This window comes from Neoarius graeffei, chromosome 5, assembly GCF_027579695.1.
Source record: "Neoarius graeffei isolate fNeoGra1 chromosome 5, fNeoGra1.pri, whole genome shotgun sequence".
Taxonomy (NCBI): domain Eukaryota; kingdom Metazoa; phylum Chordata; class Actinopteri; order Siluriformes; family Ariidae; genus Neoarius; species Neoarius graeffei.
In genome coordinates, this window is record NC_083573.1 from 62,443,493 (window position 1) to 62,457,668 (window position 14,176).

Sequence of the window (14,176 nt, forward strand, 5' to 3'; positions counted from 1 at the left end):
GAGGAAGAGCTAGCACTAGAGAGTTCACCGGCGTTTTCATGCGCCATTTCCATTGAGTAGAACCAGAGTAGAACAGCCAGTGAACCGCAGCGTGTTCTTCCGCTGACGTCATAACATGGCCGCGAGCCACGGACCCAGTTTTCTTGCGCTGTGCAATTAAAAGTTGGATATTTGCGTAACAACAGCTTCTTTTCACGTAATTATAACAGAAATCTAACATGTTTGCCATGTTGTATAGTTTATTTAAGAAATTGCATAGAGTCATGTTCGTGTCATCAGCCCTTTAAGGTCAGACCTTTGACTTGGCCATTCTAAAACATTAACTTTATTCTTCTTTAACCATTCTTTGGTAGAAAGACTTGTGTGCTTAGGGTCATTGTCTTGCTGCATGACCCACCTTCCCTTGAGATTCAGTTCATGGACAGACGTCCTGACATTTTCCTTTAGAATTTGCTGGTATAATTCAGAATTCATTTTTCCATCAATGATGGCAAGCCGTCCTGGCCCAGATGCAGCAAAACAGGCCCAAATCATGATACTACCACCACCATGTTTCACAGATGGGATAAAGTTCTTATGCTGGAATGCAGTGTTTTATTTTCTGCAAACATAATGCTTCTCATTTAAACCAAAAAGTTCTATTTTGGTCTTATCTGTCCACAAAACATTTTTCCAATAGCCTTCTGGCTTGTCCACATGATCTTTTGCAAACTGCAGATGAGCAGCAGTGTTCTTTTTGGAAAGCAGTGGCGTTCTCCTTGCAACCCTGCCATACACACCATTGTTGTTCAGTGTTCTCCTGATGGTGGACTCATGAACATTAACCAATGTGAGAGAGGCCTTCAGTTGCTTAGAAGTTACCTGGGGTCCTTTGTAACCTCGCTGACTATTACACGCCTTGCTCTTGGAGTGATCTTTGTTGGTCGACCACTCCTGGGGAGGGTAATAATGGTCTTGAATTTCCTCCATTTGTACACAATCTGTCTGACTGTGGATTGATGGAGTCCAAACTCTTTAGAGATGGTTTTGTAACCTTTTCCAGCCTGATGAGCATCAACAATGCTTTTTCTGAGGTCCTCAGAAATCTCCTTTGTTCGTGGCATGATACACTTCCACAAACATGTCTTGTGAAGATCAGACTTTGATAGATCTCCGTTCTTTAAATTAAATAGGGCGCCCACTCGCACCTGATTGTCATCCCATCGATTGAAAACACCTGACTCTAATTTCACCTTCAAATTAACTGCTAATCCGAGAGGTTCACATACTTTTGCAATTCACAGATATGTAATATTGGATCATTTTCCTCAATAAATAAATGACCAAGTATAATATTTTTGTCTCATTTGTTTAACTGGGTTCTCTTTATCTACTTTTAGGACTTGTGTGAAAATCTGATGTTGTTTTAGGTCATATTTATGCAGAAATATAGAAAATTCTAAAGGGTTCACAAACTTTCAAGCACCACTGTAAATCAAGGGTCAAAACTCTGGGGACATTTTCACAAACGAAATTAAATCGCAATATGCGTATTACCGTCACAAAACAAGGCCTTTTGCCAAGCTTCGAGAAATTCGTCCAAAAATATTGGGAGGAGTTGATTTCAGAAAGCAAGCACACCTTCATGAAACTGTGAAAGTACAGGGTTGGAAATCAAGGGCTGTAACTCTGGTAAAATGCAACCGAACTTAACAAAATTACAATATGCGTATCACCGACATATAACAAAAGATCCTGCCAAGTTTTGTGAAATTCCTCCAAAAATTGTGAGAGGAGTTGATTTCAGAAGGTGAGTCCCCTTCCTGGTTCCTGGGACGGACAGATGGACGGAAATCGCCACGACATAATCCTCCTTCGGGCCTTTCGGCTAGCGGGGGATAACAAAACTAAACGTTTACACTAACAGTTCTACAGAAGAATAAATGGAATAGTTGATATGAAATGTGCACACTGTTTCCAGTCAGAGTTTGAGCACTCTCTTTTACCTGTTAGGTGAAACGTTTCTGTCTCACACTTCTTAGATCTTGGATCACACAATGATCAGAATGAACACTTTATTCTCTTCTACCCAATTAAAATCACGCGAATGGGAGGATTTCACAATCAGACGTGCACAGGACACAAGGATACACAGCTCAGGTCCGCAAATATTCCACATACAGAGACTCAAAAGGTCTTTTCTGCAGGAGAATGCAGAAAATCTTCTGAAATGGAGCACTTCCCATAAAATGAGGTCGGTTACACATCAACCAGCGCGAGTTCATCCTGTAAAGTCAGCTTTCTCACAATTAACCACACTAATTTGCGTATCGTCACAGCGTTAATAGAAAGGTTGAAGATTTTGCATATCTAACTGTGCAATTTGCGTAACCTCAAAAATTGGTTTTATTTTATACACGGTCCTGTCCAAAAGTATTGGAACGGCAAGGCCAGTTTGGTTTTTGCTATATGCTGAAGATGTTTGGGTTTGAGCTCAAAAGATGAATACGAGAAGATCAGATTTTTAGCTTTCCAAGTACTGATATTTACATCTGGGTATGTTAAACAACCCGATATTTAGGTGAAGAAAAGTATTGGGACAGATCGTCTTTATTTACTTTAACACTTATGCCGTGTCCGAAATCGCTCGCTACTCACTATATAGTGAACTACACAGTGAGTTTGCCATTTTGTAGTGCTGTCCGAATGTATAGTGAGAATTATTACACCCTATATAGTGGACTCATAGTATCCCACAATGCATCGTGAAAAGTAGCGTACAACCGATGGTCACTAATCAAGCAATATATACACCATCATGCATTGCAGTCGCGCATTTTCACAGTGCTGTATAGGATGTTTCATAAGGAGCGTTAAATATTTTAGATTGAGTATAGCAGTAGTTTGTTCTTCCTTATGACCATGGGCACGAGACAGATTTAGAAGTTGTGGTGCGAAAAGGGCAATAATATTGTAGTGTGTTGGGGTGAACGGACGGAGGAAGGAACACATTAGAAATGGATATTCAAGTACAATTAAAAACAGTAAGAACAGAAAATGAGCTAAAATAGAATCAGACAGATGAAATACAAGAATAAAAGTTCGAGTGCAGAGCGAGGAATTAATCAAACGCCACAAATTTGATTTAATAAAAGGCAGCGGCAAAGAAGAAAGTATTCAGCCTTGATTTAAAAGAACTGAAAGATGCAGTAGACACAAAGTACTTTGTATGGATTAATGTAGGAAATACGCTCAGTATAATATGGATTTATCACTAAAATACACGCATGTATTTATTATTCTGAATGAAAAACCCACCAGCCGACTGATCTGGCACGTTTTAACTTTGCGACAGTAATGACGTAAATAACGGCGCAGTGGAGTAGTGGTGTCCGAAAGGGTTGTTTCATTTTACAAATGAGCTCACTATATAGCCCTCTATACAGTAATTCCTTATATAGTGAGCAGGGAGTAGTGAACGAGCGAGTGATTTTGGACACAGCGTTACTATTTGGTTGCATATCCTGACTTGCAATAACTGCACTTCCCAGGATTGTACTGGAGTTTTTCAGTTGTATGTATGATTTTCATGACACTACACCACAATACTATAACCTAAGAAAAGAGGACATTCATTTAAATTGGCAGATTATTCTCTACAAAAAGGGAGAAGGGAAAAAAAAATTGTTTAAATAAATGTGTTCTATGAATATCCAACAACAGCGATGTTGGGTGCACCTCCTTGTGGTTGGCCTTGAATCAAATTTATCATGTTCATAAATAAATAAAATAATAAATAAGCGATATCTTGAGGCAGATTCAATTTAAGAACCCAGTGGAGTCTAAAAATATAATTCAAGCAACGAGCTCTGTGCTTCTGAGGCCATACATGGATGATACAAGGCAATTAAATGGTGTGGTTCTCTGCCATAAAAGACAAAAAAGTAGTGAACTAGAGCAAACACACCGTTAAATCTGTGGCTGCATCTCACCCAGCAACATCGGGGTGTTCTCATACACAACATATCCTTGTATGCTATAGAGAGCACAGCTACAACAGAAGGAGTTTTATCCAAATGTGCTTTTGATTTTTTTTTTTTTTTAATCTTGTGACGTGGCTCTGTGATACTCACTCTGACTCTGGCTGGAGCTGGCACTCAGGCCTCCGGCCCATGACCATCTCTGCTGGCGAATCTCAGCCCACGTCTTCTTTGTAGACCTCTGGATGGCAGCTTCATAGCGCTCCTAAACAAACACATACACACACACACAACAGTTAGAGCAGCAGCTTTGGGACCATAAGGTTGCCAGTTCGATTCCCTGGACCAGCAGGAATGGCTAAAGTACCCTTGGGCAAAGCACCTAACCCCCAACTACTCCCCAGGCTGCTCTGGGTATGTTGTACGTCGCTCTGGATCACAGCGTTTGCTAAATGCCTGTAATATAATTTAAAAAAAAAACAAAAAACAAACCCTCATCCACATGGTGCCTACACTATCAGAACACCTCCACTGGACAGTTATGGACTGTTAGCTAATACACTGCAACCCCACTATAAAAGAACTCTTACTATGGATTTTCAAACCAAGTTTTTGTCCCCCACCTTTAATTAATAAAAAAACTAAAATCACTGAGCCATGTGCTCCTCTTTCCACCAGGGACAAACAATTAGTAATCAAGTCTGCAGTCAAGTTCCCGGTGCATGTTAACGTCATAAAACAAAAGGCTTAGCCCCTGGTCACACTACAGCTCACGACGGGTTTGGGAAATACTTGGCGATGAAAAATTAGTACTACCCGCCACCAATCGTGCGATGCACAGCGAATGTTCTCAGAGTTCCACGAGTTGTTTTTTGGTGCGTCTCTGCCTCGTGAGTGGCCAAAAACATCATGAACTAGATAGAACTCACAGGAGTGAGGTGAGCCGCTTGGCCATGTGGTGCAAGGACAACAAGCTCCGTCTGAACGTGGAGAAGACAAAGGAGATTGTTGTGGACTTCAGGAGAGAGCACACCCAGCATGCTCCACTATCTATCGATGGTGCTGCAGTGGAGAGGGTGAGCAGCACCAAGTTTCTGGGTGTACACATCTCTGAAGACCTGTCCTGGAACAACACCGCATCACTGGCCAGAAAAGCCCAACAGCGTCTGTACTTCCTCCGCAAACTGAGGAGAGCAAGAGCCCCGGCCCCCGTCATGCACACTTTCTACAGAGGCACCATCGAGAACATCCTGACCAGCTGCATCACCGTGTGGTACGGCGCCTGCACCGTGTCCTGCTGCAAGACTCTGCAGCGCATCATGAGAGCAGCTGAGAGGATCATTGGTGTCTCTCTCCCTTCTCTAATGGATATTTATAACTCCCGCCTCACCCGCAAAGCCATCAGGATTGCAGGTGACCCCACCCACCCATCTCACAGCCTCTTCAGCCTGCTGCCGTCGGGGAGGAGACCAGCGCTCGAAACTAACGGTGTCCCGATGTCCTGGGGACCATAAAAAATGTCATCGGGACACAAAATTATCATATCTGGGACAATCCCGGGACAATGGAAAAAAATAGATCTAGAAAAAAAAAGTTTGACATTAATATTATTTACAAAGCCGTAACACATACGTAGACATTCACCTAATTTGTCAATTTTAATTTTAAAACGTTAACAGCGAAAAATACATAGTAGCTACACTTTCGATGCACCTGCATCCGTAGGCTACAGAGCAGCGCATTCTGTTCTAGAATCTTCGGCCGGTGTCCGCATTATATGGACTTGGAATGGAATTGCTACCGCACACGCTGCGCCGACTCTTGCCAGAACAAAAATGCTGAAGTGGTTGAAGCGGACCGACCGCGGGGAAGAAACTGAAAGCCCAGACATAACGTCTCCGGGACCTTCAGGATCCAAAGTGTCATCGCCTGGTCTGCAGGCAACGCTAGCAACTGAATGAACTTAATGAGCACTGTTAGACACGTTATAAAATACAACAGGAATGATGTGGATGATATTGACAGAAGATACCGTTCAACAGAATAAGTGAGTTTTCTTGGTGTCTTTCTAGTTCAGAAAGTTTAGTCAGTCAGCAGCACAACTAGGCTCGGACCTGCCACTATGCTGATGTTGCTAACATTTGCACCCGGCAGCGAAAGTTCATAAAATGGATAACGGAAAGTTCATAAAAATGGGTAACGGTCTCATCTCATCTCATCTCATTATCTGTAGCCGCTTTATCCTGTTCTACAGGGTCGCAGGCAAGCTGGAGCCTATCCCAGCTGACTACGGGCGAAAGGCGGGGTACACCCTGGACAAGTCGCCAGGTCATCACAGGGCTATGGATAACGGTAATGGTGAAAATGATAAGTTGGCCTTATAAGTGCCAACAGATATTCAAGGTATAAGTAGATGAAATGAACATAAAAGGGGTCTTATTTTCAACTAAAGTGTACTGCAGATGTAGGGAGTTGAAACATTTTCTGAATGAGCTAGTTGGCCCCTTTAAATAAACGGGTATCTATTCATACAGTGAGATCGCCAAAGTTTAATAAACTGAAAATGCAATAACTGTAATTTTGAAGTAGATGATGTATAGGACATGTGTCGCTTGTGTCTTGTGACTTATTGTAAAAATGATATAAAGGGTTCAAAATCGCATAGTTACAAATATAATAGTAACTTCATATGATAATATTAACCACTGGTTATTTCAGAGAGGGAAAAAAATGGGGACACTATTGCTTCCATTCAGGACAATACAACACAGAATTCGGGACCACTGGGGGACACAAAGAAAAAAAGTTAATTTCGAGCCCTGGAGGAGACTGCGGAGTCTCCGGGCCAAAACCAGCAGGCTCAAGGACAGTTTCTTTCACCAGGCGGTCAGGAGGCTCAACTCCCTCCCTGTTCTGTCCCTCCTCCCCCCTCTGCCCCCTGCCACAGACTCTGCTCGCACACCCCCCTGCCCCCCCTTCAGCATCTGACATGTCATCCTCACAGTTCCCCCCCAACACACACACACACATATATACACATATATATATATATATATAATCTCATCGTTCATTAACACACTGAACCCAGGGACCGCACATCTCACTTTACCTCGCTCATTTGCACTATTCCGCACTACCTCACCTTAACAGCTGCTAGTTTGTTTATTCTGCTTATTTCATGTTTACCTGCTATACCTCAAGTGCCCTTGACTGTTTGGTTATTTGTACCAATTTATATGTGTGTGTGTGTGCACGCGTGTGTGTGTGTATGTATGAGTGTTTAGTCTAGTTCATATCTAGAGTGTTTATACTGTTTATATTGTCTGAGTGTTTAGTCTGTCTTGTTATCTAGTGTTTATACTGTTTATTTATACTGTTTATATTGTTTGAGTGTTTAGTCTGTCTAGTTCCTATCTAGAGTGCTTATACTGTTTATATTGAGTGTTTAGTCTAGTTCATATCTAGAGTGTTTTATACTGTTTATATTGTCTGAGTGTTTAGTCTGTCTTGTTCTTATCTAGTGTTTATACTGTTTATTTATTCTGTTTATATTGTTTGAGTGTTTAGTCTATGTCTAGTTCCTATCTAGAGTGTTTATACTGTTTATATTGTTTTTTTTCAATTATTCTATTTTTATTTATTGCATTGCCTGTTTGCACCGTGGGTCAGAGAGGACTGAAATTTCATCTGTGCTGTATGTCGAGCATGTATAGCATATTTGACAATAAAGTTGACTTGACTTGGAGAACTCCACGCCAATGGCGTCGATGGGGATGCCTCCACCCAGTAGACTACACACCTTATTAAGTTGTGATTTGGGGATGGACATTTGACCTCACAGTAATCTTGATTTGGTGAAATTACTTGTATCAGCCTTGGAGATATTGTGTTCACAAGGTTTTCGGACAGACATTTGACCTCACAGTGACCTTGACCTTAGACCTTTTGATCTCAAAATCTAATCAGTTCATGTTTGTCCCAAAGCGCACAAATGGTGAAAGTTTGGTGAAATTCCTTTCATTGGCCTTTGAGATATCGCGTTCACAAGGTTTCGGGACAGACGCACGGACTGACGGACGCACGGACAACCCGAAAACATAATGCCTCCTGCACCTTACAGTGGCGAAGGCATAAAAATTCCAGGGCACGCATTGAAATTTGGTAGCGATGTATTCGTCGGCAAACTAAGCGGCAAATACTTGCAGATGGGTCTGGGAATACTTCCCGAAGTTCGGTGAAGCGTCGCCGCCAATCACCTCATTTTCATCAATAACCCATCACAAAGCATCGCAGACTGTAGTGTGACCGTAGACTTATGCCGCTTTTCCACTACAAACGCGGCTGAGCCGTGCCGTGCTGAGTTGGGCTGAGTCGAGCTGAGCGGGGCTGTTGGAGTTGCATTTCAACTACAACCGCGCTGAACCGTGCTGGCTGGAAGTGGGTGGACACATTGGGTGGAGTTAGCGAAAGTGGGTGGACATCACGTGATGTCGTTAAGCAGCGCAAACAGTGACATCAGTGATCTTTTAAGCGGTAGTCTCACGCCCCGAATAGTAAACAATAAACATGGAGGACATGGAGTCGTTAGTGTTGCTGGTCTCGGTGCTGTGGCTTGTTGTCACCGACAACGCGGACAGATACTGGCAAGAGCGTATAGATGAGGCGAGGCGCATAAGGCTTCAGAAATTCTCGTAATTCGTAGTTATTCTTCTTCCGGGTTTACGGTGTTTACAGATCCCAGCATGCTCGCAGGGCGTGTGTGGGCATGTGAGGACACTCCTCCTCACCAATCAGTGCACAGGGGAGTGTCTGCTCACGGCCCCAGCCTCACTCGGCTCGCTTTGGCTCGCTTCAGCCCCACTCCAAAACGGTGCGAGTTTTAGGGGCTAAGCAGGGCTGAAGCGAGCCGAGTCGTGCTGTTCTTTGGTAGTCGAAACGCGAGCCGTGTCGGGCTGAAGTGAGCTGAAGCGAGCTGAAAAAGGGTAGTGGAAAAGGGCCATTAATGAGCCTCGCTTAGGTGTTGATCACTATCGAGAACAGTGATCAAAGAGCCAATAAAAAGGACAAAATGATTGCTGAAAGCTAAACTTAACACCTAGTTAAGTTATGGCATTTTTATACCCCTACCCAGCCCTGTGGCACAAAAAAACGACATCGGTGATTTGCAACACATGAATGAACTGAATGGTGAAGATTTCGAAAACAGTGAGTGGACATTGACAACAATATACTGGTAACCTCCATCATTTCTACAACAGATGAAGAAATCGTCATCTCCATTCCTGACCCTTTAACTCAGCCAGTGAACTGAGATAGTGACTCGGAAGGAGAAATTCATGATGAGGAGAACATGCCGTAAAATTTTGCATATAACGTGAGGGTTTGGTGTGAAAAGCAGGTTTATTTCAGTATTACGAACTTCTCGGTATAACAAACTATTTGATCATCTCCCAACGAGTTCGTTATAGCAGGATTGTAGTGCATTTCTGCTCGTGGGTAATTTCCAGGCCCTAAACATCTAGTCCTGTAGAAGTTTCAGGATGGTCCCTGTTGGATCTCAGAAGTGCAGACCTCACCTTGTTCTTCTCCAGTTTCTGTTTCTGCCTCTCCTCCAGAGCAGCCCTGCGCTTCTCAGCTTTCAGCCTCTGATCCTCCAGCTTTCTCCTGCGCTCCTGTAACTGTTGCTCCCGTAACTGCCGCGCCCGTTCCTCCTTCTCCAACCATTCCGACTTCTTAGCAGCTTCACAAGAAGACACGGACAGAAAGAAGCATACAGTGAGCATTTCACACATTTATATTAAAAGCACAAACGGTTCTGGTTTTGGACGACTATATGAGCTTAAAGCGAGACGGCCTTTCAGTTTCATAAAACCGGTGAAATTTGGTTCCCTCTGAAATTTGGTCATTGTGATGTGTTTATTTCTGTAATAGCTCACAAAATCTCAGGCCATTCTGTGGCTGGGAAGTTCTTTAATCTGAGGGGATTAAAGCAAATAATGTGCGTGAAATCGCTCGCTTCGCGCAGTCGAGCAGACAGAGGAAGTCCGTGTGCGCATGCGCAGGTTTACCTGCTTCCTCTTTTTCTTTAGGGTTTTACAGCAGTTGGCATCCACAGTGTAGCATTACTGCTATCTACAGGTTTACCTTGACCGTGCGCTGACAGTTACATCGTTCTGTCGCTAAACGAACAGCTGATCACACCGAGGTGCTCACAGACCGCCGATATTTATTAGTTTGGTCCTGCGTTTCCTTTTCTTCGTATAGAACATAACGTCTTTTCTTCTCACCTTTCCGTTACTGTAGTCGGTCTTTCACGTTTCATTCGTGTCCTCCATTTTTCTCTCCGGTTTCAAATTTGTATCTGACAATGCCTTGCGCGAACGGGGAAAGCCCACCACGTAGTATCTTGAATTGCGTCATGGTGAAGCAGGAAAAAGAGCGGAGAATTTAGAGCCACGTGGCCCGAAAGTCATTAATTGTTCTATTTTTTTTTTTAAATCTCATAAAATTGGATGTCTGTGATTCGAATTCGGTAGCTTTTGGTCCACTAAACAAAAATAACGCTGTCGGGGAAAATTCTTTTTATGACCTATGCCTGAAAAATCTGAAAGGCAGTCCACCTTTAAACTTGCGCTTTCATTCGCCAAGTTTTCCTCAACACCAGTGTATTTTACAAAGTAATCTCTTCCTCACCATCTAAACAAGATCGAAGTTTCTCAGTCTAATGTGCTGGATTAAAACGTCAGGAGGATCTGGTCACTTAATGCTTATTTAAATGATTAATACTGATTCGAAAACACTGATGCTTGCCTACGAAGCCAAAACCAGACCGGCCCTCGCCTACCTGAAGGAACTCCTCACACCCTGCTCCACACCAACCACTCTCCCTCTAGCATGGTTCGACTACAAGGAAAACCTGCATTGATAGTCTTCTCCGTCTTGGCACACGAGCTGGAACGAACTTCCCTTGGCTACGAAGCGCTGAGTCACTGTCTTCAAATAAAGACTAACCACTTTAAAATAGCACTCATTAAAACAATTTTGCGCCGTTTTTCTTGCTTTACCAATTCGTTGTACTCCGACTCCTGTCTAACAAAGAGACGTTATTCTTAGCCTCTGACCTATGAGGACGTGTTTGTAATGGCATGAGATTATCCACATCCGGACCTGGATCAGATGTGAATGCTGTGCCTCGAAACACTAGCGTAAAACGTTAGCCAAACCAAATACACACAAAGAACTATAATGATAGAAAATGTCCTGAGCGGTTAGATTATTTTCCACAGCTGCAAGTACAACGCTTGCCTTCATGTGCAAGGCTTTAGAACACGTATTAAAGTCAAGTCCCACAGGACAAATATGACACCATCTCACTCAGCCCACATGAACTTCAAATAAATACATACTGGAAGAGTCTGTAATAACTACTCCTCGACTCACACCATCTAGAATTTCACATTAGGCATGTAGAGTAGCAATCGTGCTCTGTACAGCCAACACGAGTTCGCATCTCACAGCGCGAAAACACTAAAGTCTGCAACACTTCATGCAACCAAGACCCACATATCAATGATGGAGTCAATGGTTGGCTCCAAAACACATAATACATCACATACAGAGCTACAAACATGTTGTAGGGAAGAGATATGGGATTGGAAGAACAATTACACAATTTCAGTAAAATTTCAATCGTACATAATCTTAACACGAGATGAAATTATGTACAATTTTTTAAATCTTTATTTATTACCTCCACCAGCTATGTTGGAGGAGGTTACGTTTTCACCTCCGTTTGTTTGCCTGTTCCCAATTCAACTCAAAAAGAAGTGAACGGACTTTGAGGACACTGAGGAAAGGTGAGCCATGGGCCAAGGAACAACTGATGCGATTTTGATGCAAATCCGGCTATGTGGCTTGGTGGAGGTCTGCACTGTACCGAGTATCCTAGTTATCAAATATTGAAAATATATAGCAAACAAATACAACCCGGATTCCAAAAAAGTTGGGACAAAGTACAAATTGTAAATAAAAACGGAATGCAATGATGTGGAAGTTTCAAAATTCCATATTTTATTCAGAATAGAACATAGATGACATATCAAATGTTTAAACTGAGAAAATGTATCATTTAAAGAGAAAAATTAGGTGATTTTAAATTTCATGACAACAACACATCTCAAAAAAGTTGGGACAAGGCCATGTTTACCACTGTGAGACATCCCCTTTTCTCTTTACAACAGTCTGTAAATGTCTGGGGACTGAGGAGACAAGTTGCTCAAGTTTAGGGATAGGAATGTTAACCCATTCTTGTCTAATGTAGGATTCTAGTTGCTCAACTGTCTTAGGTCTTTTTTGTCGTATCTTCCGTTTTATGATGCGCCAAATGTTTTCTATGGGTGAAAGATCTGGACTGCAGGTTGGCCAGTTCAGTACCCGGACCCTTCTTCTACGCAGCCATGATGCTGTAATTGATGCAGTATGTGGTTTGGCATTGTCATGTTGGAAAATGCAAGGTCTTCCCTGAAAGAGACGTCGTCTGGACGGGAGCATATGTTGCTCTAGAACCTGGATATACCTTTCAGCATTGATGGTGTCTTTCCAGATGTGTAAGCTGCCCATGCCACACGCACTAATGCAACCCCATACCATCAGAGATGCAGGCTTCTGAACTGAGCGCCGATAACAACTTGGGTCGTCCTTCTCCTCTTTAGTCCGAATGACACGGCGTCCCTGATTTCCATAAAGAACTTCAAATTTTGATTCGTCTGACCACAGAACAGTTTTCCATTTTGCCAGAGTCCATTTTAAATGAGCCTTGGCCCAGAGAAGACGTCTGCGCTTCTGGATCATGTTTAGATACGGCTTCTTCTTTGAACTATAGAGTTTTAGCTGGCAACGGCGGATGGCACGGTCAATTGTGTTCACAGATAACGTTCTCTGGAAATATTCCTGAGCCCATTTTGTGATTTCCAATACAGAAGCATGCCTGTATGTGATGCAGTGCCGTCTAAGGGCCCGAAGATCACGGGCACCCAGTATGGTTTTCCGGCCTTGACCCTTACGCACAGAGATTCTTCCAGATTCTCTGAATCTTTTGATGATATTATGCACTGTAGATGATGATGATATGTTCAAACTCTTTGCAATTTTACACTGTCGAACTCCTTTCTGATATTGCTCCACTATTTGTTGGCGCAGAATTAGGGGGATTGGTGATCTTCTTCCCATCTTTACTTCTGAGAGCCGCTGCCACTCCAAGATGCTCTTTTTATACCCAGTCATGTTAATGACCTATTGCCAATTGACCTAATGAGTTGCAATTTGGTCCTCCAGCTGTTCCTTTTTTGTACCTTTAACTTTTCCAGCCTCTTATTGCCCCTGTCCCAACTTTTTTGAGATGTGTTGCTGTCATGAAATTTCAAATGAGCCAATATTTGACATGAAATTTCAAAATGTCTCATTTTCAACATTTGATATGTTGTCTATGTTCTATTGTGAATACAATATCAGTTTTTGAGATTTGTAAATTATTGCATTCCGTTTTTATTTACAATTTGTACTTTGTCCCAACTTTTTTGGAATCGGGGTTGTACAGTCTAGACAGTATTCAGGAACTACACACTGTTCGTTTTCACTAGTTGACCAGTCGGCCCAATTAAGAAAAGCAGTGAACTAGAATGGCAGCTACAGTTATCGACGGTCCATAATTACCGACACCTTTTCAGATTTACCAATAAAAAACAACTTTACAAAAGGTGAGTTTCAGTTACAACAGTTATTATTGGTTAATTAATAAAGCGGAAGACGCCCCCCCCTCACCCTTTGACCTTATCGTCTGATGACACAGCTCACTACCTGAGATGGAATTTTTTTTTTTTTTAGCACAATCAGCAATTTGAGGAAATCCCGGATGTTATCATCGCAGGTAAGCATGGTGGAAAGATCATGGACATGTTTTTACTCCTCATATTCACCGATATTTCATGATCTCCTTGTCGAAACCTACTTTGCTTCTTACTCGTTCATTTGACAGACGCCATTTTGTATCTAAACGCGCGTTTGAGAAGTCACGTGAGGTGTCGATAATAGTGATCACTTTCACCGGTGTCCACCGTTATCGACACCCTGTGGGATTAAGTGACAGCTGTTATGGATCGAGCTCTGTGTAACATTGTTCAAGTAGACAAAGTACTTTAAAAATAAATAAATAAATAAAA

The 14,176-nt window shown here is 42.4% G+C and overlaps 2 protein-coding genes across 6 annotated transcripts in view; both read right to left on the reverse strand.

Moving 5' to 3' along the window:
- Nucleotides 1-14,176, reverse strand: part of thrap3a (thyroid hormone receptor associated protein 3a) — a 264,720-nt gene that overhangs the window by 155,954 nt on the left and 94,590 nt on the right. The gene's annotated exons all lie outside the window — the stretch shown is intronic.
- The window catches only part of map7d1a (MAP7 domain containing 1a), a 154,152-nt gene that overhangs the window by 43,898 nt on the left and 96,078 nt on the right, over nt 1-14,176 (reverse strand). For all 5 annotated transcript variants that reach the window (XM_060922193.1, XM_060922192.1, XM_060922195.1 and 2 more), the window contains 2 exons: nt 9,536-9,699; nt 4,113-4,224 (listed from right to left, as the gene is read on the reverse strand). In XM_060922193.1, the coding sequence (XP_060778176.1) occupies nt 4,113-4,224; nt 9,536-9,699 (276 nt within the window). The remainder of the gene's footprint in view (nt 1-4,112; nt 4,225-9,535; nt 9,700-14,176) is intronic.